The following is a 23,478-nucleotide window of genomic DNA, read 5'->3' as shown; positions in this document are numbered from 1 at the left end:
CGCAGGGTCACAGTGTGCCAGGTGAGCAGCCATGACTAAACACACCAGTCTCATGTTTCAGCAGTGGGGAAAAAAAACCACCAACCTCAAATGAGTCACTCCAAGAGATTTACTCTTCTTGTTGTTGTTATTCACCACGAAGAATCAGTTGCCGGCCTCAAAGCCAAAGAGGAACTCGCTTGCCATAGGAAGCTGCACCACACGCAATGGGATCAGCAAAGCCTGGACTCCTGGGGATTTGTACCCACAAGGCTCAGCATCTCCCCATCATGGCTCTGCTGTACTTGACTTTCACAGAGACATGAGTTTATTATTAATACACCTCAGGCCTGCCTGTTTTCACACGCTGTGATTGCAGAAACCATGATAAATGTCTCTGGATAGAGCGAAGAGGTCTCAAGGCAATCTCATTTTAGCGAGACAACCAGGTGCAATAGCCTACTGCTCCATCAGGCAAGAACAAAACAGAGAAACAAGCAGGACCGGAAAAACCTGATTTTTGACCTTTTTTTTTTTTTTTCCTTTTTATACAAGACCAATTATGTGGTCTTACGCCCTCAAAAGAAAGCACACTATGAATGTGCAGCTACACCTCCAGCTGCTAGAGCACAAACACTCTCTCCCCCCGCCCCAGCGCACAGAAAAGCTGGTAGAGAAAAAAAAAGGGCAGTATGGCACACGTTTGTTTTTTAACAGAACCAAATAGCAATAAAATATAATTATGGGGGTGCAGGTGTCACACAGCAAGTCACTTGGTTACACAGGTAATTAAGGCCAGGATGTTTGGGGTTAAGCTAATGCCACCTGAGGTGAGCACTTCAGTGGTTTCATTGGACTTGCAGAACGGGGAATACAAAGCGGTCTGAAATCGTTGCCATCTGAACTGGCACACTGTCTTACTATAGGACAAACTGTAATACAGAACTGCATGTATTTAACTGAAACAGCGCGCTATCAATCACTGGTACATGGAGAGCAAAAAACCTTAATCAGGAAAAGAACTAAACTTCCCACGCAGCTGGGCCATCTGTGAGATACAAACTTACTAAATTCCCCAACAGAAAAAAAATATTCTCAACGTTCTTGCTCAAAAAGTGGCGTTTGCATTTGAACAAGAGTTTTCTCTTGTCCAAGTTCCAAGATGATTACAACTGAAAACTGCCCGTCCATTTATAAACTTCCTGCTTACCGTTATGGATATGTGGGCAACCTGCAAAAACTTGCAAAAGCATCCCCTCCTGGGAGGAGACACCCACCCCCCACACACCCCACCCCAAATCTCATCTGACTGACCACTCGGATGACAAGTTCATTAAACGTTTCCTTCTTTATTTCTAGGTCATGTAGTTTACAAGGAGTTTTATTACGTTGGTGTAGAGTGACAAAAGTAAAATTTAAATACACGGTTATAAACAGGCAGCAATGTTACAGAAAACAAGATATACACTGTAATTGTCCTCTGTAATCGTGCTTTAAAAGAAGGCAGAAACCCATTACATACGATTTGTCTACTGCATATGCTCAGTGCAATTACTAGCACATCTGCAAAATATAGTTAAAAAGAGCAAGCCTGCAGATTTGTGCTATACTTTCAGCTCCTCCCCAGCAACTTACTTACTTACAAAAATAATTTGCGATTGTGCTGATCCTTGCATTGTGCCTGTGCTTATTAGCACTCCTGGTCATCTTCCAATGGTGGCGTTTTTGAAGACAAAAAGCAGTCTCCTTAAAAGTAAGGCTCACGTAAGACTCTTACAAATTGGTACCACGTTGTTTAAAAAGTAATACGGAACGCTACGTGGAGTAAGAGCTAAACGAGACATTTCACAAGTAGCGTGAAAGCACAGGCAGATGAAGGAAGGAGTTATGGTGGCTAAAGTAGGAGGCGAACTCAGACCACGCCAGCGGCGTTGCAGTCGAGTGCCAATATGCACGCTCCTACCTTCCCTCTGCGCGGCGAGGGCGGGACACCACAGTTAAATCGTTCTGCAGTAATTGGGTCACCTGTCCGTACCCACACGGATGCACACAAAATGTTTGGAGCTGGAAAGGAACCACAGCACTTCAGAGAAAGAGCTGCTTTGGTATTACACCGCAAGCGTTCTGTACTAGTGATCATGGCATCATCCTTCAGCCAACTGGTGAGCAACTACAAAGTGCAACTGCAAGGAAAATGAAGTTAAAAAAATAGATTACGCGTCTGATATTTACAAAAAGCAAGCCTTCAGTTCAAACGACTGATTTTATTTACTGCCTGATCTTGAAAGCCCTGACAAATAAGCAGTTCCACTAATTTAAATGTTTGCATAAATAGGGATAGCTTGTCGCTTAGTGTAGTCAAGATCAAGTGAGGAAGTACTACCTGCACCGAAAAATCGTCAGTGCAACATTATAACACAGACGTGGGTTTAGCACAAAACAACCTCTCAAAAATATCAATACACTTTTTCTTTCAGAAACTGAGGCCATGCTTCTTTCAAATGAAGCTGCTCTTCTCTTAACAATATAGATCTGATTTTTAAAGCATCAATACTTTTCAATAGCAAATGATTGTAATGTTACATTCAAGATACAGCACGCTTTTTCTCCAGTGAATCTCAGTTTAAGATAGTCTATATTTAAATAATCTATATAATTACATATAAAAATACACATCTCTACCATAAATGAGGTCTTTTTCTAAATGTCCTAGCCTTTTGGCCAATTGCCCTTGCTGTAGGTCTGACTCATCTTAAGCTCCTAAACCGCAGGACTTTCACCATGCAAATTGTGCCACAATCTACTCAGAGAAGTATTTCCTCAACATACAGCCCTGGAACGCAACTAAAATGCAACTCAAAAAAATGTATGTATGATGTATAACTTTTTAAATGATTGTTCAAAACCAGCACACCTTAGAACTTTGTTTCATTTTCCAATTGAGAAATTCTTGAGGTTCCAGCCAGCACCGTAAATTTAACTTCCTCACTAACTTTCTACACATCTCCAAGTAAGCTTGCTTTAATTTGAATTCCTTACATTAAGAGATGAGTGGTGGAAAGCTTCTGTTATTCTATTATTTTAAATGCAAACACATCTGCTTATTTCCACGCGCTGTGCTGTGACGACACAGATTTATTGAGTGGCAGAACGTTTTAATACCGAGATGTCAACAGGTCACTTTCCCATTGCACTGTATTCAGATGCAGATTTCACGATAGGAGAGCTAAATTTGTCTCCTCAAGGGGAAAGCTTATCCTTAATGTTTAAGAGCACACACAACAACGTATTTAAAGATAGTAATCAAAGGGGAGTTACAAACCATTGCTCAAACTTACGCATTGTTCAATTTACCTGAAATTCACACAGCCGCAAAGGAAAACCATTACCTCACCATGCTGGCCCACGTGTGGCGTCGAAGAGTACGGCTACAAGAATGAGTGCACACAAACCCATTTCTTTCAACTATTGTTTCAACCTGGTCAAAAATTTCATAGCTCTGTTGGCCTGTCAGTGTCCTCTAACTGTTACATTATTAAATTAATAATTAAGGCTATTAATATGCATAGAATAAGGGCTACCATAGTGATAGGAAATCCTGCAAAGAGACCTCACCAGCTTCCAGAATGGTTAGAGAACCTGGGTCTTTCTGTACCAAGCCAGGCAGATACGCCTTTACTTTTAAAAGGTTAATCCTTTCTGTTCCAAAACTCCTATTTAAAAAAAAAAAACAAACCAAAACCAAACCACAACACAAACAGGTAGGTTATCTCACTGTTATTGAAAACATAAAATCATCAATTTCTTCATTAAAACAAGGCAAAAAAGCTCTCTTAGCTATCAGAGTAAGAAGCACCTGAATACTCCCTTAGTGAAACACACCAAGATAAATCTCAGTGTACTCCTGAGAAAACAGATGCCACCTCATCAACTGTGTGTGTAACTAACGTTGAAGTTTCATAGTTCTTGGAAACAGTAAGTCAGCTATCTCGGAGCACTCACAGACACAGTGGAAACTTCAAAATCAGAATTTTCAAGAAATAACTTTTTCTGGGGAGACAAGTAATAGGACATCGCATACAACGCTCAGGCTCAGGTTTGCAGTCTTTCTGCCTATCACTTTTGGTAAAGAGATGCACAGATTTAGACTGAACGTTGAATTTATGGATAATTTTTCTTTTACGCTGCAAGACATTCATTTTTATGATAAAAACAGGCATGATAAAGAAATATATGCCACTGTCTCAGAGCCAGCATCTTAATGAGATATTTCAGAATAAATGTAGATAATAAAGATTTATTTGTGTGAGCATTCAAACATGGTTAGATGAAAAAAATATTGTATCTGAATTTCACTACAAGCTTCACAAATATCTACTACTAAAATCGAACAATACATATGGTTCAGAATTTGCATTGGCACAATTTATAACTGAAAATATGAGAGAGCTCATTCTTTAGGAAAAACAGTAATTTAAATGTAAAGCTTTGAGAGACAAGGTGTATTAAATTTAAAATGACTAGAAGTAGTACCATAATTAGAAACTCACACTCAGAATATAGATAAAAAGGAAGAAATACCGGAGAAACAGAATAAAATTGTGTCTTTGCTGAGGTACGAAGAGAAGGTTCCATAGTACAGGATTAACTCTTTCAATGGCAAATCCTTCACATACAAAAATCAAACCAAGATTCACGTATCACAGAATTCAAAATGTACATGTAATAAAGGCAAGGCAATACTCAGTTATGGCCTGTCAAATATTTACCCCACTAACATTATCTACAGAAGCACTTTACCATTTTGTACACAGTGATTCCTTATGCACATCGAAAGGCTTTCAGTTAAAAAAGACATTATATACATATCTGTACACAATTCCAACAAACGTACTCCATCTCCCAGTGGAATTCTTAAAGCAAGATACCTGAGGTTTCTCAATATCTTCAATTTCTCTATCACAAACCTAAATATACATTTCAGATTTTACAAAAAGACACCTGCCTGGAATATGTGCATTATCATTAAAAAAAAAAATTATAGCTTTAAGGAGCTGAAAAAGACTGCCTCCATCTGAGAGCCTTCATTTTCACTCTTGCACGTTTCGGAACATCCTTCCACCAAAGGACATTCCAGTGACTGAGGGGCAGAACAACGTTAGGGCACACGCCTTCAATGCAGACACTGTGGGATCTCCGTCGTCTTAGAAAAGTCAAAACCAGCATGTCAGTAGGATGAAGTACTTCCTCCAGTGAGGGAATATCTGAAAAGGAAAAGTAACAGTTACCATTGTGACTTTCAGAAAGGCGTTCTACACCAAGCAGCCACTAGAAGTTATTCCATTTTATGCTATTGAAGTTCCAGCCTTTTTCCCTGCAGAACGACAGCTACCGCTGCTGTCATACTTTAAGGACAAAGGCCATGGATGTGAAAAACACGTAAAACACACCCTATTAGAACATCACTGCTTTTCTAACGAATAGCAACAAGCGATGCTCAAGTGTGTTACTGAGAAGTATATGATGATGTAGGAATTCTGTACACTGTAGGCAACATTTAGCAATTACAACTTTTCTACGTGGCAAGTTTACGTCATAATCTTGCCAAAATATCAGTGGGGCAGGAAATCTGCATTTCTTTGTCTAAGCAGATGATTAAATCATCCAAAGAAAGAAGCACGCATTTTAATCACATCAAGCTTTCAGAGATCAGAATTGGAGGGGGAAGGTAAGTGGATTCACTCAAGTTCTTGGGCACTTCTCTTCTGAGCGTCCCAACTAATTCATTCAGACAAACTTGGGAAATCCAGTTTTAACCAATCATAGAAGGACTGAAAATCTCATTAGAAAGATGTGGTTGAAGAGCCATCTTCAGCTATCAAATTGAGAAGATGTTGCAAGTGAATACTTGTGTTGGTTTTGCGTGGCAAGGTTTTGGTAGCAGGGGGGGCTAACTCTATCCTTGCCAGAACCAGGACAATACTGTAAATGACATGTAACGGAGCATACTTCTTGTAGTATTCAAACAAGAAACTATCTTTTCAGAAGTTGACTAGCTCCAAAATAGCTTTGTCCATGAGGGATATCTACTAAGCTATGGAATAGTTCAAACTCCTTTTTAGGGGGGGATCCTGCCATTCACTTCTCTCACTTTCTGGAAGGAGCGCTAGTCATGATCACATACTAGCTGAATATCATCCCTGGTATAAGAGAAAGTTCACCCAGACATGACCCATCAACAAATGTTCTCTATCAGTATTTCTTTCTCCCCTTCAAAGAAAATTAATTGCCTGCCTCCACTGTTATAAGACATAATAAGTGAGAAAAACAGCAATAGTCCAAGGAAGCAGAACAGAAGGAAAACAAAATGCTAAATAGGTACATAAAGGGTTCTAAGACCTATCTCCTAGGACAAAAATGATGACTGTTGCTTGTCAGGAACAAGTAAGATCATCTCCAACATCCACAAAAGAAGTGCCCAGTGGAAAGCCTGTCTCCGCATGGTCATCTTCAGCTTCAGTTGCAGCATCAAAAGTCTCTGAGGTCCCCAGTTCCAGGAAGGCTCTGTACCAGACTGATCGAAACTTGATACTAAAATACTGGGCTGATGAATGACTGGGGTCAGTTCTGGAACCCCTAATGGAAGCAAACTAAGATGGAAGCTCCAGAAACTCTTTCAAGCCTGCCAGGATGAACTAAAAGGAGAATCAGGATATCTGGCATCAAGGAGTGACCTTTTAACACTACAGATGCTGACTGGGCTCCGTGCTTAACTACTCAGAAAGCAAGAAACACGATTGCTTGCAGATCTCTTTGCATTGATTTTTACTGCATGACAAAGTGTCAGCTTGGCAATCGTCTGCTTTAACTTCAAAGGTGTGAATTCTTAAAGTTTACCAAGCTGTGGTTAGAGACAGTATAAGGGAAACACCTGCTCAGGGTGACCTTTTTCAAGGTAGCAGTCCATGATCAATTACTGCCATGAGTTCTTCATTTATACCATCCAGCCTGGGTGGTATAAATTCACCACAGCTGTAAGCTCCTGGATTCAAGGTTGGATTTAAAGTCTCTTCAAGCAGCAATTCTGAAATTTATAGCCCTGATCTTTTCTTGTGTAGCATTCAAAAGAACAGCAAATTGAGTGTTTGTTAAGACTGTATTCCTAACCTAGGCAGTTAGAAAATCTCTTATGAAATTTGGCCTTTTGATGTAGTATTTTTTGGGGAGTAATTACTTTTTGAAGCTATGGAGGTACCACTGAAGGGCCATACAGACTATCTGTAATGAATGAACAAGGAACCACTTAGTTTCTGTTTCATTCAGTCACATACTAACTGAACAGTCCATTTATCAAAGTGGGTAAAAGAAATTGAGAGTGACACAGGGCATCCTGTGCAACACACACCCAGACACTAAGAAAGTGTGAATGTCCCTTACAGGACCTGCAAAGGGGAAAGGCTATCCATTCTCATTTGGCACACAATATGCACACCAACAGGACGAATGTACATGCAGGCTAACACCTGAGCTAGAAGTTAGAACTCCTGATACGATTAAGGTTTTCTCCTACTAAGCAAACACAATTGTACAAAACTAAGCACAAGTGGTTTTTTTCCTCTATTATAAATAGAAATTAATTCTTTCAATTTAACACTACTCAAATATTTGTAGAATCAGATCTGCAATTTTCTGTAACCCTTAGTGAAACAGTTTCATTACCTCTGAAGCCTCTGCACAAGGTGTGACACCATGTTATCTGCAATGCCCGGAGAAGCCTCTTCAGCTAAGTAAATAGCCTTTCTCAGTTCTTCTATGGAATCTGTGTTACCACCACACACTTCACTCTTCTCTTTCAACTGAAAGAAAAACAGGAAGATATATATTAATATGAGATATTCATAAATATTTCTATAAACAATCTAATGAAAAAGCTTGTTAGGAAGTGACCACCAGTGTTCACAGTGTCACGATTTGACACCTTCTGGGATATAATATGGGCAGGCATACCCTTTTGGCCCTACTTAAGTATAGCACAGGGCATTATCACATGGAGTAAGCATGATCCCCAGAAAACAGCAGAAAGCAGAACAAATAGATGATTTCGAGTTGTGTAGTACAAGACATTCCGGAGGGAGCAAAGTGGCAATGAAGTTCTTCAGAGACGTCCAAGCAGTAAAGCGGCCTTTCAGGACTTCCTGAAGTGGACTTTAAACAGGTGTCAGCTCAAGAGTTGCCATGGGCACTGAGGAAAGTTTTTTCTTTAAAAAGGAATCTGAGTCTTGAGAGGGAAAACACAGAGGAAATAATCATTGTTCTAGTTTCACATTTAGCAATGGCTTATAGGTATGTTAGGGCACCCTCCTGAGAGTAACTCAGATCTCAACAAAAGGAAATCAAGAGGACTCTGTGTACAACAGCTGAGGTACAACTGCAGCAGTAGGAAGGCTTCTGCATTCTTCGTTGGCTGCTGCTGCTTGTGTTCTCTTCTCATTACATCCAGGATGCTCAAGAGTGAGATCTTTCATGCAAAGCACAGGTAACAGGAAGACACAAATGCCTTTTCTTTTCCCAGTAATAACCCTTTCTTAGTCTAAACTGGGAAATCACAGCTTGAGGACAAGATGACAGAAGTAGACAATAGTGGGAACATTACAACAAAGGATCTCCTGCCTTCAAAAAGGAACCCACAGAATGAGTCACAGCATGCAGTAGTCAGCCAGCATCCCCTGATAAGGAGAAAGAAAGCACATCAGGGTGGTAGCTGGTCACTGAAGATCACAAATAACTGAGAAGCATGACAACTTTGTTCATTTTCAGGGTGTGTTTTGTTTTCTGTTGTTTGGGGTATTTTTTTCATTTGGGGTTGGGCATTTTGTTAGTTGGAGGGGTTTTTTTTTAATTGCTTTGCTGAAATGCACCAGGCTTCAGATTACTTCCAGCAACACAGAGAGGCAGGGCCCCATAGCTGAGCAAGCCTCTTCAGCCAAGGCTCCTAATTGTATCAGAGTTCAACCAAAGGAGAAGGATGCAGCTGTTTTTAACACCTGTCTTCTGTGCCAAAAGCTTTGAAGCCTCCATGATGACAAAAAGCTCTGAATGGCCAGCTTTGTTTTTTTTGGAGGAGTTCCATTGAGTAACTCACTAATTTAGCTAGTAAAAATTCCTGTAGGTGCAGATATCTGTGGTTTGAATGCTAAACAAATGGAACACTGAGAATGTAACATATGGCTTCCTCCAGACAACAGAGACAGTAGCCATGCCCATAAGAAAAAGGAAATGCAATGAGATTCTGGAACAGTTTGGAAAAGTTGTGGCTATCCACCAGAAGTTGCATGGAAGAGGAGTCTAAAGTAAGAACCAAACAGCAGACACAAGACCAACAATCTTCTCCCACAGCATGAAAAGATACAACAAACAAGCGTGTGAGGAAAAATTTTTCTGTAGCCCCTACACACTGTAGAGATGAAAGTAAATGACAATCTTAATAAGGACTGCAATGATAAATGTTTGTGTTGCTGCAGCAGTGCAGGGGAATAATGTATTCACAGGATCAGCAAACTTCAATTAAAATAATTGCCTTGAAAATGAAAATGGGAAGCAAGAAAGGCAAAGAATGACACAGCAACTACTTTGCAATACCATCAGAAGGAAGAACCCAGAGCAGAGATATCTAGAAGACAGATAATAAAGGGCATACTGGAGAGAAAATTAAAAATAAAGGATAAAAATGGAGGATAGAGTGTAGAAGACAGTGGGTGCAGGACCAATATCATGCTTGGTGTATTGGAAGAGAAGGAAGACCTAAAGGACATGCAGAGTAACCAGAAAAATGTTTAGGAAATGGAAGGATAGGGAATTGAAAGAAAATTCTCAGAGGTAGGCAAGGGGGTAATACATTAAGAACTGCAATGGGAAAATGCCCCAAAAAAATCCCCATTTAACATGTTTACATAGGAGAATGACAGGCTGATTTAATACTGGAGTCTACATAACCAATACAGAGGTAATCCCCTTTAAATAAAGTTTAATTGCTTTACTGCACTCAATATTCTTAATGAGCAGTGTGCAAAATTCAATGATAATCCTCTGAAGCAGGACTTTATTCATTAGAACAGAAGACAATGTTCTTTTATTAGAATAATTTCTCTAACTTTGTTTCTGTAACAGTTACAATGACTGAAATCATTATTTAAACAAAAAATTTCATATCAAAGGTAGGGTGAGAGGGGAATTTTTGTTTTTCTTAGAGTCTATCAACTTTTTAAAATAGTCACATCTTCATAAATATCTGGCTTCCCCTTCATATGATTTTTTTTAAAGTTGTTTTTAAGTATTTGGAAAAAACAAATACAAAAAATATAAAATTCAGAACAAGAACAAAATATAGTTTTCAACACTGAAATTCAAAAGTTAAGTTCTTGCTGATCTGGTCCACAACCATATCTTGCAACACTGAAGAACTTAAAATTTGTAACAGATAAAATGACAGATAAAGAGATATAGCAGTGTAAAAAAAAAAAACCGGAATGCTGCAATCCAAACATTTAGATACCTTTTTGTTTTTCATGTTTATTGCTTTAGGCTAGCACTGTTGATATTGCTACCATGCATATGAAGTATTGTTAGAAGCAAAACAAAGATCTCAAAAGCAGACATGCATGAAAGCAAAGGGTACAGCTAAAACTGTAACACAGTAAGATCCAAATGTGTTGTAGAAACCTTAGCTGTCATTCATCATATTTTTCAGAGACATAAATCCTGGAATTAAGTTTAAAAGCAATAACTTACCTCTGCAAATAAAGGGGATATAACTGTAGACAGGCATTGGGATAGAGGCCTCTTTGGGATATCCTTTACCTTTAAAGAAAACAAAATTCTGACCAATTTTATTTCGGGGAAAAAAGCTTCCTTACTATATTCTGTTTCTAATTAAAGAAAAAAATAGTTCCAACACGCTATAGTTCTTGAAAAATCCATTTCTATGTACATACAAATATGTAAAATGTTCTACCACAGACTATTCCAAAGCACTGTGGAAAATGGAGGCTGAATTAAAATTTGAGGCTGCAGCACCTAAAATACATGCAAGCTCAAAATAAATTTAAAAAAAACCCCACCAAAACCCCCCACAAAAGGCTCACAATCCTACTAAATTATAGCCATGCTGATATTTACTAGGTTCCACCCATATGATACAATATTTTTCTTATGTTTCTCCAGTTCTGATAAGAACACACATACAGAATTTTCAGAGGCTGGGTAGCAACCACTTGCCCCAGCCACACAGGCTGCAGAAAATACAATCCAGAAGCTCCTAAACATCCCTTACTCTGGGGCTTCGTAGGGGTTTTGGAGGGTTTTTTTGGATGCATGCACATTCTATTCTTTGCTACATTGTAGTCTTTTTTTCCTAAAGGACCAGAATGCCTTCCCCAAAACCCCAGCCTAGCTTTATACTGTACAGGTTTATATTTACTTCACAGAAGGAAAAGTTTAAAAATCACCTCGTCTTCCTCCAGTGGTAATATTTCACAAACCACAGAAATATTTTGGTACATATTTCATGAAATACAGAAAAAGGACATGTGTACGGAATACCCAAACATCAAGACTTACTCAAAATGTTTTGTCAAAGTAAACTGTAGAATACACATTTTTAGCAAGAGTTCTGAAAGTTTTACAATTTAAAGGCTTTTAAAGCTATAAAATAAAAATCACTCCACTAAATTATTAAAGCAAGAATTATCTCCTTGTATAATACTGCCAATATTTTCAGCACCTTATTTCTTTGCAACTCCAAAGGCTCAGCTGCTCCATTCTCTAGATTCTTGGGGTCTTTTTCTCTTATTGTAAAGATCCACTCCCCTGAATCACTCCCACCTGAAGCCTGGCCATCTGGTTCACTTCAAGGGAGGCAAAAAAACCAAGAAGTTTGTATTACCTACATCTTATTGTCCATGTTCATTCAATATACATTCCAAACATAAAAAATACAGTCAAAACCAAAATCAGAATTCTATTGTGCAAGCCAATAAGTATAAAGACAAGTATGAAAAATAATGTAATTGGGGAAATTAAAAAAACAAAATCGAGATACTTCACTAAATGTTAAATTAACTTCAAAAAGAGAGAGAGGCATTACAGATTGAAAACATTTTTCCCAAGCTACATAAACAATTAACATGAAGTTATTAGGGAAGGGGGAAAAAAAGATTAGAAGTCTTAATTTACTTTTTTACCTAGAAAAACAGCTGAGACATTATTTTAGAATACCTTTGAAGAAGACAGTTCATCCCCAATCTGTTAGCAAGGTAAATTTCCCACTTCAAAAAAATTGGCTAAAAAAAGTACAGATACAGCATGGCTTTAACTACATCACCATAAATCAATCTTTTGCCTCTTTTTTTGTGGATGGCATAGTAATTTTTTCTATAATTCCTGCTGAGTTAAAAGAACAAAAGTATTTATTCTGATACACATCAGTCACTGCATTACATTTCTTTTCTCACTACCATAAATATCCTTCTCTAAATTCATTTCTTTCTGATCTGTGAATTAAGAGTGATTTGCAAGAAAACCACAGTTAAAAGGGCACCTAGTGGCCACTGTACAAAATGTATTTAGTACAGCCAACAAATCAAAAACCACGTGATCAGTGTAAAAAAACTCTCCATGATTTCTTCTTGAAGTCACATAGAACTTCTGGCTGTCACTGAAAGAGGCAGGTCTACCTTCCATGTATACGTTAGCTCTAGCAAGTTGATCCAATAGAAAAATATTTATCCATTTGGAAAGTTAGTATTCCAGCATGCCAAATCAACTCACCCTTTTATCACAAGGGCTGCTGTGGATGCAGAGGAGGGGAAAGCAGACTTACACATAACATTACATCGTCTCACGAGCACTCAATAACCATTCTAATTCCACTACTCCCCTGTGCCAAGCTATCAAAGCTGGTCTGATACTCCACAGGAACAATGAACTGTAACCTCAAAGTTCAGTTAGTAACTGATCTGAGACCAGTTTTAGGACTAGTAATTTACCTTCCAAATCAGACCTGGTTTTGGGCTGGAACTGTGATCACTGGAAGGCATGAAGTCATTAATAATGTAGGACAAATGTACAGCTGTAATGGCAGCCGAGAAATCATAACCAGCCTGATGCCTGCCATTAGCACACAGACTGGAACTGCAAAGAACAGTTGTGTTTTCTTTATTATGAGGAATTTAATCCATTTGTGAATAAATGGTGGCAATCTCTTCACTTGATTTTCACAAGCATGTAATCTGATCATACCTGATCATCTGATTTTCAAAATTACTTCTAGACTAACAAAGTTAACTATTTAAGTGAGTCATAGCTATTTGTAACTTGGTTTCCTAAGGAAAAGGAAACCAACTTGTGAACCTATTGAACAGCTCCATCAAAATTTGATAGAGAGAAGCAAAAATCTGAAAGGAAAGAAATCTGAAAATATTTATAACACTTCTCCTTTTTCAATACAATAAATAATTTGACATTTCATGACTGTCATGCTGTAATGGCCCAACTTTCCTGGAAGGATAGGAAAAAAAAAAAACCCCTCTCATAAAAAAAAACTAGGTAATATGGTTTGTACCCCAAAACCCCATTATCACAGAAACATTGTCCCTCTCTTGTATGCAAGGATATGCTTCTGCCTGTTTACTCAGATAGCCAAAGTGAGGGACAACCTGCCACCAAGGAGACGACTCCCCTCCTTCGGCGGCCAGGCGCGCACACACAACAGTGCACGTGCACACTGCTACCGGGCTATGCAGGGTGAGGCGCAAGAGGAGTAACAGTTGGCCTCATGTCTAGGGAGGGCCCTAGACCCTACATAAAAGAGAAGGCAGTATAGAATGGGCCAGAAGAATTGTTCTCAGTGACTCATTTGCACTGAAATCAAGATTTCATTAGTTTACCAAGGCTGCTAAGCTGAAAAGCTGTAAATAACAGAACACAGGAAAACATGTGCTAAAAATAACTACTTGGCTCCTTACTTACAAAGGATATTTTACAAACTAAAACTTACGTATCTGAGTCATCAGAACTGGAGTCGTCATGACTTTGTTCAGACTTCCATCTCTTGTGCCTATCAATAAGGTCAGTCAGGTAGGAATTTTTCTTTGAGTTTCGTAAAATAAATTTGTGTTTTAAGAGCTCTTTTGCAGTAGGTCTCTTAAAAAAAAAAAAGAAAAGGTTTTGGTTTTTTTACTGCATTTGAGAGTGTTAAGTGACTCACTATAAAAAGATTAAGAAATCCAGACTTCAATTTTCATACAAATGAGATTTTAAATATATACAGTATCTTAAGGGGAAAAAAAAAGTTTGTGAATATGTTGCCCCACATTAGAAAAGTTGAACTGCATTTATTCATGTAATACATGTAAACCACTCAAGTTCTCTACTACATATTGATAAACAGATGAAACTCACAAAGCTTGGGTCCTTGTTTAAGCAGGCCTCAACAAATTCTTTAAGGGATTTACTGAAGTTTCCTTCCAGCATTGGTGGATTGTTCTTAGGAATGAGAAACAAAACCTTCATTGGATGTAAATCTGAATGAGGTGGCTCTCCTTTTGCAAGTTCTATGGCTGTTATGCCTAATGACCAGATATCTGCCTGTAAGAAACAATGCTTGTAAGATTATGTCAGAGAAAGAGAAGAAACACTGTTGCTTGCAAAGGTACATTTTAAACCCCTAATGTAAATAATTTAATATCTAAATTGTTTTTGTTATTATGGTCTGGTTTATGAAGTTAACCACATGAAATAAAGTACACAGAGTTCCTTGGTCATTTTTACTCTACAGCATAAAGCAGTTCCACTTATCAGAGTTTTAAAACTTTTTGAAATCAATACTACCGCAACAGCGGTTATAACTGATCTTGAAACACAAATATTTTTAAAAAGCAATGGTAGAGTTGTTATAAACTAGCATTTTGTCCACCATATTGCAGTACATTATATAAATATGGGGCAAGACTCAAATATTGGCATAAAGGAAAGTGTTATGACATGCACAAGATTTTTCTTCACTAAGCATCAGCTAGTACAACCATCAGAAATTTAATACATTAGACTATAGTTTTCCTGAGGTTTAACACTGTCTTATACATCATTCTTATTCACAGACTAGAGAAATGCAGTCTAGACCAGTATTATTCAACTTTTTCAGCCCAAGATTTCAACCCAGTTAGGTATTTGGTCCAAGTAGCTTCTGAAATATTGACTGCACTTTTCTACCCAATCTGCTTTGTAGATCTTCTCCTGTGAGCCATGTCTTGTGGGCCAAGAAGGCCTGATCTAAATCAAGTCATGCACATGCAAAATGCAGATCCAAAGGGTCACTTGCCAAGTTTGAGGGCCAAATCAAGTAATGCAGCAGAGACCAGTGCTAGATCTGCTACCATTTAATTTCATTGATGAGTTGAATTCACATTGTTGCTGGATGCCATAATATGCATATTGGGTTTTCGGGGACGATTATTTAAATATACTAGTTTCACAGGTTTTCATCATCAAAATGTGATACTCTTTCTAGGGAATGCTGTCTTCCTAGATCCAAATCCTATTGCCAAATCTGCCTGAAGTAATGTGAAGTAATGCATCATAATTCTCTATGTTCTGCTGAAATAACAGAACTAAAAGTCAAAAGAACGCATGAATAAACCCCTCAGAAAGGTGAAAGAAAAAAATTTCATAGAAGTGTGTGTTCCAAAGGACAAGATATCAATTAAAAATATTTATGTTTTGTTTTTTTCTGTTTGTTTTGAAGTGAAAGTAGAACAAAGACTTATTGTCAGGAAAAGAGGAAAGATCTGAAGTGAGCTGCCTGGTTTTACTCTCAGAGCATTTGGAACTTTGCTACACTGTAAACAGACCTATTTCTAGGTATTGGATAGAGATTTCATTTATCACTGCTGTCCTTACTAAGCATCCCTCTAATCCATTAGGTCTTTGCTCAATTGATATGCTAGGTTATCTTTGACTAAATCATACAGGACTACAGGCTGATAGAATCATAGAATGGTTTGGGTAGGAAGGGACCTTAAAGATCATCTAGTTCCAACCCCCTCTGCCATGGGCAGGGACACCCTCCACTAGACCACGTTGCCCAAAGTCTCATCCAACCTTGTCTTGAACTCTTCCAGGGAGGGGGCATCCACAACCTCTCTCGGCAACCTGTTCCAGTGCCTCACCACCCTCACAGGAAATAATTTCTTCCCAACATCTAATCTAAACCTGCCCTCCTTCAGCTTAAGGCCATTCCCCCTTGCCCTATCACTCCATGCCCTTGTAAACAGTCGCCCTCCAGCTTTCCTGTAGGCTCCTTCAGGTACTGGTAAGCTGCAAGGAGCCTTCTTTTCTCCAGGCTGAACAACCCCAACTCTTCCAGCCTGTGCTCACAGGAGAGATGCTCCAGCCCTCCCATCAGCTTTGTGGCCCTCGCTTCTGGACTTGCTCCAATAGCTGCATGTCTCTCCTGTACTGGGGCCCCCAGAGCTGGACACAGTACTCCAGGTGGGGTCTCACAAGAGCAGAGCCAGAGCGGCAGGATCACCTCCCTCGACCTGCCGGTCACACCTCTTTTGATGCAGCCCAGGACACGGTTGGCTTTCTGGGCTGCAAGCGCACACTGCTGGCTCATGTTGAGCTTCTCATCCACCAACACCCCCAAGTCCTTCTCCTCAGGGCTGCTTTCAATCCATTCCCCACCCAGCCTGTAGTTGTGCTTGGGATTGCACTGACCCACGTGCAGGACCTTGCACTTGGCCTTATTGAACTTCATGCAGTTCGCATGGCCCACCTCTCCAGCCTATCAAAGTCCCTATGGATGGCATCCCTTCCCTCCAGCGTGTCAACCAAACCACACAGCTTGGTGTCGTCAGCAAACTTGCTGAGGGTGCACTTGATCCCACTGTCCATGTTGCCAACAAAGATGTTAAACAGTGCCGGTCCCAGTACTGACCCCTGAGGCGTGCCACTTGTCACCGTTCTCCACTTGGACATTGAGCCATTGACCTCAACTCTTTGAGTGTGACCATCCAGCCAATTCCTTAACCACCGAGTGCTCCATCCATCGAATCCATGTCTCTCCAATTTAGAGACAAGGATGTCGTGCGGGACAGTGTCAAATGCCTTGCACAAGTACAGCTAGATGACATCAGTTGTTCTTCTCTTATCCACCAATGCTATAACCATGTTGTAAAAGGCCACCAAATTTGTCAGGCACGATTTGCCCTTAGTGAAGCCATGTTGGCTGTCACCAATCACCTCCTTATTTTCCATGTGCCTGAGCATAGTCTCCAGGAGGGTCTGCTCCATAATCTTGCCAGGCACAGAGGTGAGACTGACCAGCCTGTAGTTCCCTGGGTCTTCCTTTTTATCCTTCTTAAAAACGGGGGTTATGTTTCCCCTCTTCCAGTCTGCGGGAACTTCGCCGGACTGCCAGGACTTCTCAAATATGATGGAGAGTGGCCTGGCCACTTCACCCACCAGTTCCCTCAAGACCCGCGGATGCATCTCATCAGGTCCCACGGACTTGTGCACCTTCAGGTTCCTTAAATATTCTCAAACCTGATCTTCCCCTACAGCGGGCGATTCTGCATTCTCCCAGTCCTTGCCTTCTGCAACCTGGGCAGTGTGGCTCAAGCACTTGCCAGTGAAGACTGAGGCAAAGAAGTCATCGAGTACCTCAGCCTTCTCCATATCCTGGGTAACCAGGTCACCCGTTTCATTCTGGAGGAGTCACACATTGTCTCTTGTCCTCCTTTTCTCACTGACATACCTATAGAAGCTTTTCTTGTTGTCCTTGACATCCCTGGCCAGATTTATTTCTATCAGGGCTTTGGCTTTCCTAACCTGATCCCTGGCTGCTCGGACAGTTTCTCTATATTCCTCCCAGGCTACCTGCCCTTGCTTCCACCCTCTGAAGGCTTCTTTTTCTCGTTTGACTTTGCCCAGGAGCTCCTTGTTCATCCATGCGGGCCTCTTGGTGGTTTTGCCTGACTTCCTCTTTGTTGGGATGCATCGCTCCTGAGCTTGGAGGAAGTGACCCTTGAATATTCGCCAGCTGTCTTGGGCCCCTCTTCCTTCCAGGGCTTTGTCCCATGGTATTCTACCAAGCAGATCCCTGAAGAGGCCAAAGTCTGCTCTCCTGAAGTCCAGGGTAGCGAGCTTGCTGCGCACCCTCCTCGCTGCCCTGAGGATCCTGAATTCCACCATTTTGTGATCACAGCAGCCAAGGCTGCCCTTGAGCTTCACATCCCCTACCAGGCCCTCCTTGTTGGTGAGAACAAGGTCCAGCATGGCACCTCTCCTCATGGGCTCCTCTATCACTTGGAGGAGAAAGTTGTCATCAATGCATTCCAGGAACTTCCTGGATTTCTTGCGCTCAGCTGCATTTTCCCTCCAACAGATGTCAGGGTGGTTGAAATCCCCCATAAATACCAGGGCCTGTGAGCATGAGGCTGCTCCTTTCTGCCTATAGAGGGCTTCATCTGCTTGGTCCCCCTGGTCAGGTGGCCTGTAGCAGACCCCCGCTACGATGTTCCCTGCCCCAGTGCTCCCTTTAATCCTGACCCATAGGCTCTCAAGTTGGCTCCTCATCCAGCCCCAGGTGGAGCTCCATGCACTCCAGCTGGTCATTGATGTACAGGGCAACGCCCCCCCCTCGCCTCCCCTGCCTGTCCTTCCTAAAGGGCCTGTACCCTTCCATCCCAACACTCCAGTCATAGGAGCTATCCCACCACATCTCTGTAATACCAATAAGGTCATAGCCTTGCAGGCACACACACATCTCCAGCTCCTCTTGTTTATTCCCCATGCTCCGTGTGTTCGCGTAGAGGCCTTTCAGTTGTGCCCCTGTTGAGGCTGACTTATTGGCTGGGGTGGCTGGGATTCTTTTAATGTATCTTCCCAGTGTTACTCTGTTGGTTCCTGTTGCATCCGGAGCCCCTGGCTCATCTCCTCTAGGCTCCTGTAGTGCATCCAGCACGTCTCTGAGCAGTAGGCTGAGGGCCCTCGCCAGCTCCCCATTCCTCCAACCTGGGCACATTGTCCCACAACATGTCACTGGCAAGCCTGGTGTTATCCTCCTCCCCCTTCGAGCCTAGTTTAAAGCTCTGTTGATGAGCCCTGCTAGTATCTGGGCAAAGATCCTCTTCCCCCTTTTTAAAGAAATGAATCCCATCAGGGTTCATCAGGCCTAGTGCCGTGTAGGCCACCCTATTGTCAAAGAACCCAAACTTGTGGCGTTGACACCCCCCAAAGTTGTGACATTGATAGCTGCAATGTATGCATCCATTCCACCATCACAGCTACATTGCCTGACTAAAAACAAACTCCTTCCTTGTTCAGACAGCATTCTATTATTATGAGCTTAGTTACTTAATTTTGCAAGGATGTATGGGGAAAAAAACCAAACTGAGTCAATTAGTATACCATCAAATTAATGACATGGTGTTTTGTTAACTCATGTTACAGAACTGCCACCTCATACTGAGCACAGAGGATTACATATGTATATGAGCTCTCAGTTTCATTTATCTTAATAACAGCATTACCAGCTAAGCTCTCCTCAAGTCTGAGTATAATTGTGAGTAACTTCCCTCTAGCAGGAAAGCTTTTCTTGGTTAGGAAAGAAAAATGTCACCTGCAAAGATGAGTCTTTGTGTTAACAACTGAGTATTATCATTTCCAATTTATTCTGAGTTTCAGTTTCTCAAGAGAATGTGTTAAAGCCATATAAATGAATAGACTTTCTTCTGCCAGACTTTCAGTCACAGATGGAGCATGTGCATATGTAAGTATAAAAATCAAATTTATATGTGTACGTGTGCATAGATATCCACATGCATACACATATATAAAAATACTTTCTTTTTTCCTCATATATTTATTACTTTCTACTGCTAGTGACCTTCCTCCGCTAAAAATAAATGAAAAAGTCCAACAAACGAGGGCTGCACGCTGAAGTCTGAAGTCCAAGATGGGTTTTGGAACCCATTCTTGTTGGAAGCATCAAAATAAATCCCCCAAATTCCTCTGGAACCATAATCTCTCCTTTCATAGATAACAAAGGATCTCAAAAGAGGGATACAAGTACCAACTGCATGTGTATCCAACTAAGCATTTCTAGGATGTGCTTGTGTGTGACAACGAAACTCCAGAACAGGTGCAAATCAGTCCTCCAAATGGGGAGGGAGAAGCATGACCTTAAGAAGTGATGACACTATATCATCACTAAGTTTTAGCATGTGTTATAATTTTTACAGTTTCAAATCTTGAACAAAAATTATTCTTCCAAGTTCATATGGGAGTCAGCAAATTACTAGTAGCTACTATTTATTGCAGTAGTGTCATAAGCCTTTCCTCTTCCATTCTCATAAGTAAAATTTAGCCTGACTGAATCTCTTCTAAGTCAAAAAAAAAGGCTATGTGCAAGAAAAAAAAAAAAACACTTTAAAAATAATATTTTTTTTCTATTAAAAATTATATAGTAGAAAGGACAGAGAACCAGATATGGGAAAACTGAAGCAGATAAAAGATGCCAGCCTTCAGATGAAGAAAGGAATCAAAACAGGAGGAAGAACAACAAACTACGGCCAAAAATAACATAAATTAGAAAGAAAGGAAAGACCCTATGAGGACATTATATCAAAGAACAAATAGCTTGGAGAGAAGGAAATAAATGGTATGGGAAAAGATAAATAAAAAAGGAAAATAAATTTTAAAAAAGCAGGTGGTAGCTTGAATATAACGATTATAGTCATGTTTTGACATTTTGCTATTCTTCCCCATGGCTGATAGTTTCTTTAGCAGCTAGATTTTATCACCCCCCTGGATTACTTGGGCTTTAAAAACAAACTAGAAGGGAAAATGAAAAGTAAACTTGAAATTTTTACTTTTACAGTATTGCCTCTCAGATTAAGCTAGTGACCACATTAAAATGCAAATAGCTAACTTATGCTCTCACACAAGCCATCTGGAAATCCTATGTTCTTAAATATATCAGTCTGAATTATTATTTACAGAAGCTGTTGAAATTTTAGTATCTATGTCAAAAATCACATATCTTGATTATTTTTTAGGCAATAAAGACAAGTGTTGGAATGCCTTGTAAATATACCTTGCAATATATGGTCTGAGAAAGAATAATAGGAATATCTTAAGGACACAAAACAGTTTGGGAATGGGACTGAATAAAGCAAGAATGGAATGGGCAAATTCTGTACGACAGTTAAGGAATACACAGCTCATGCATGCATAGAGCAGTCCAACAAGCCTCACATAATCTTGAGAGCACAGTATTGCTAACATAAATTGGGACTTCGTTTGACATTATTACGTTTCACATATTTTAAAAGAAAAAAAAAATACACAAAATGTATGCATTTGTCAAATCCTGAATTTAAACAGCATTTTTCAAAAACGCAGACATTTTTTATCTGTGAAAAAATCTACTTCTCTACCTTAACAAAAGATAAAAGATATTTATTATATACATACATTTCCATAACATACATTTTGGGGAAAAAAATAAGACTATATTCAAAATGACTTCAAATTCATTACTTTTACACAATCTTAAAGAGACATTAAAGTGAATGTTCAAATATTAAAGTAATGCAAAGACAATAAAGATAACGTGCTTTTGGTTAAAACAGTATAAGCGCTTCACACAAGGAAATTGCTCAAAAGGTTGTCTCTTCAATTCTGAAATCTGTTTGACGTGATGGTTAACTCAAAAGCACACCTGAATTCAGAGGAGGTATCTGAAACTGTTTAAAGTGGAAATCAATACACTGAAATAATAATTCTTGCATGAGTTATGTTGAAAATATAGTGTAAGCCACGGTCAGGAAATCCACCATCTGCCCATAATATTAAGACAAGTGGTAATAGTGCTGAATCAGCAGGAGACCTTAAACTTTATAGCAATAACTAGCAACGTTAGACCTCAGGATGCATCTGCCTTCCTTTAGCCTAGTCAGTAGCTTTATGTCATAGCTTAGGTTTTGCTTCAACTTGCACAGTTGTGCTATTTTAGCAGTCAGCATGAGCAAAGCCATTAATCCAATAAGAAAAGGAGCAATAAACAGTTTTAACAGTTGGTGTGAGGCATACAGTAAATGAGGAATGAAGCAGATGAACTGCGTGAAAGAAGGAGGTGAACTGTGCCCAAGGTAGTGTTACAGAGCACTTTCAAGCTTTTATCGGGAACCCATCAGCATGTAGGAAGTAAGAGGATTCAACAAGGCAAAGAACAAAACTGGGTAACACAGCAGCTACACAATGGAAACTGCCTGCACCTCACTGGGACTATGCTATGAAGAGGGCAGCCCTGCCTAAAACCTCTCAAGCATGGCCAGCTTATGGAAGGAAAATGAGGTTAGATTCAGATGTCTGTGTTCTCACATATGCATAAGTATCTTAAAATAAATAGGTCTTTTCAAGTGGTTGTTGTACAACAACAGCAAAACTATTATCTGTACAATTCAGTCTGATCTCTAAGTGACAAAAGGCTCACAGTCACAAATAAGTATCTCTAGTTCATTCAAAACCCGGGCTCTGGCTTTCTAGGGAACTGATCAAGTATCCAAGACCTTTTTATGTCCACATAACATTGCAGACTGAAACAGCCGGCATTCAAAACCTGAGGACTGAATCATGCTTTGTCCAAGTGAAAATCATTCCCAGAAGTCAAACCTAAAAAGGCAAAACCAAAAAAACCCCAACAAACCCAACCACCAACACCTCAAAACCAAAAACAAACCAAAACCCACCATGCACCAAAAAACCTGTTTACTCAACCTTCAAATTGGGAATTTGAGGTCATTGAAATGTCTAGAGGCTCTACAGAGCTCTCCTAGTTATTTTTAAAAAGCCTCTCTACAGAAAGATATCAAATAGGGAAGGAAGTAATAATGCAAACAATCTAGGCCAGAGTCAGCATTGGCAAGTTCCTTACATGGATGAGGGTGGAAAGAAACAGGCCAACCTGTCTCATTGCATGGAGATGTGACCAATGAACAAATCTCAAAGGGGATCAGAGGAGATGGGCAAGAAAGATGAGCTCAGGGAAGAACATAAGGAATGACTGCTAATTATCAGAAAAAAGGTTGATCTTGTCTCAACACAAGTGGGACTTGAGGGTGACCTTTTTTTCAGATACACAGCTGCACCAGTGGGTCACTGAGTTGCACAAATAGCCTTCCCCAAAATAATCAGTAGAGCGATGTCTTACTGAACTAGGCAGACCAGCATGGGGGAAGGGAGGGGTAGCAAGGAGGTGCATACGTAGCTCAGCTAACAGAAATATAAAAATCAAGTAATCAACAAAATGAACTTTGAAAAGAGCAACGGGCTTGAGCTGGCTTCAATGCACGTATTCCTTCCTGGCAAGTCAGGACACCCAGTGCCATGCTGGTGAGCACATGGAGACCAGTAATGGGAATCACATTTCTATTGTGA

General features: G+C 40.0%; 1 protein-coding gene across 5 annotated transcripts in view; it reads right to left on the bottom strand.

Annotated features, from left to right (window-relative positions):
- Positions 1-1,308: 1,308 nt before the first annotated feature.
- The window catches only part of STK24 (serine/threonine kinase 24), a 63,983-nt gene continuing 41,813 nt past the window's right edge, over positions 1,309-23,478 (bottom strand). For all 5 annotated transcript variants that reach the window (XM_075741098.1, XM_075741107.1, XM_075741123.1 and 2 more), the window contains 6 exons: positions 14,437-14,622; positions 14,033-14,178; positions 11,759-11,882; positions 10,768-10,836; positions 7,699-7,835; positions 1,309-5,243 (listed from right to left, as the gene is read on the bottom strand). In XM_075741098.1, coding sequence (XP_075597213.1) covers positions 5,207-5,243; positions 7,699-7,835; positions 10,768-10,836; positions 11,759-11,882; positions 14,033-14,178; positions 14,437-14,622 — 699 coding nt within the window. In that variant the 3' untranslated portion in view covers positions 1,309-5,206. The remainder of the gene's footprint in view (positions 5,244-7,698; positions 7,836-10,767; positions 10,837-11,758; positions 11,883-14,032; positions 14,179-14,436; positions 14,623-23,478) is intronic.

Source organism: Balearica regulorum, chromosome 1 (assembly GCF_011004875.1).
Source record: "Balearica regulorum gibbericeps isolate bBalReg1 chromosome 1, bBalReg1.pri, whole genome shotgun sequence".
NCBI lineage: Eukaryota > Metazoa > Chordata > Aves > Gruiformes > Gruidae > Balearica > Balearica regulorum.
The sequence above is the reverse complement of the archived record's forward strand: the minus strand, read 5'-3'. Positions and strand labels throughout refer to the sequence as shown.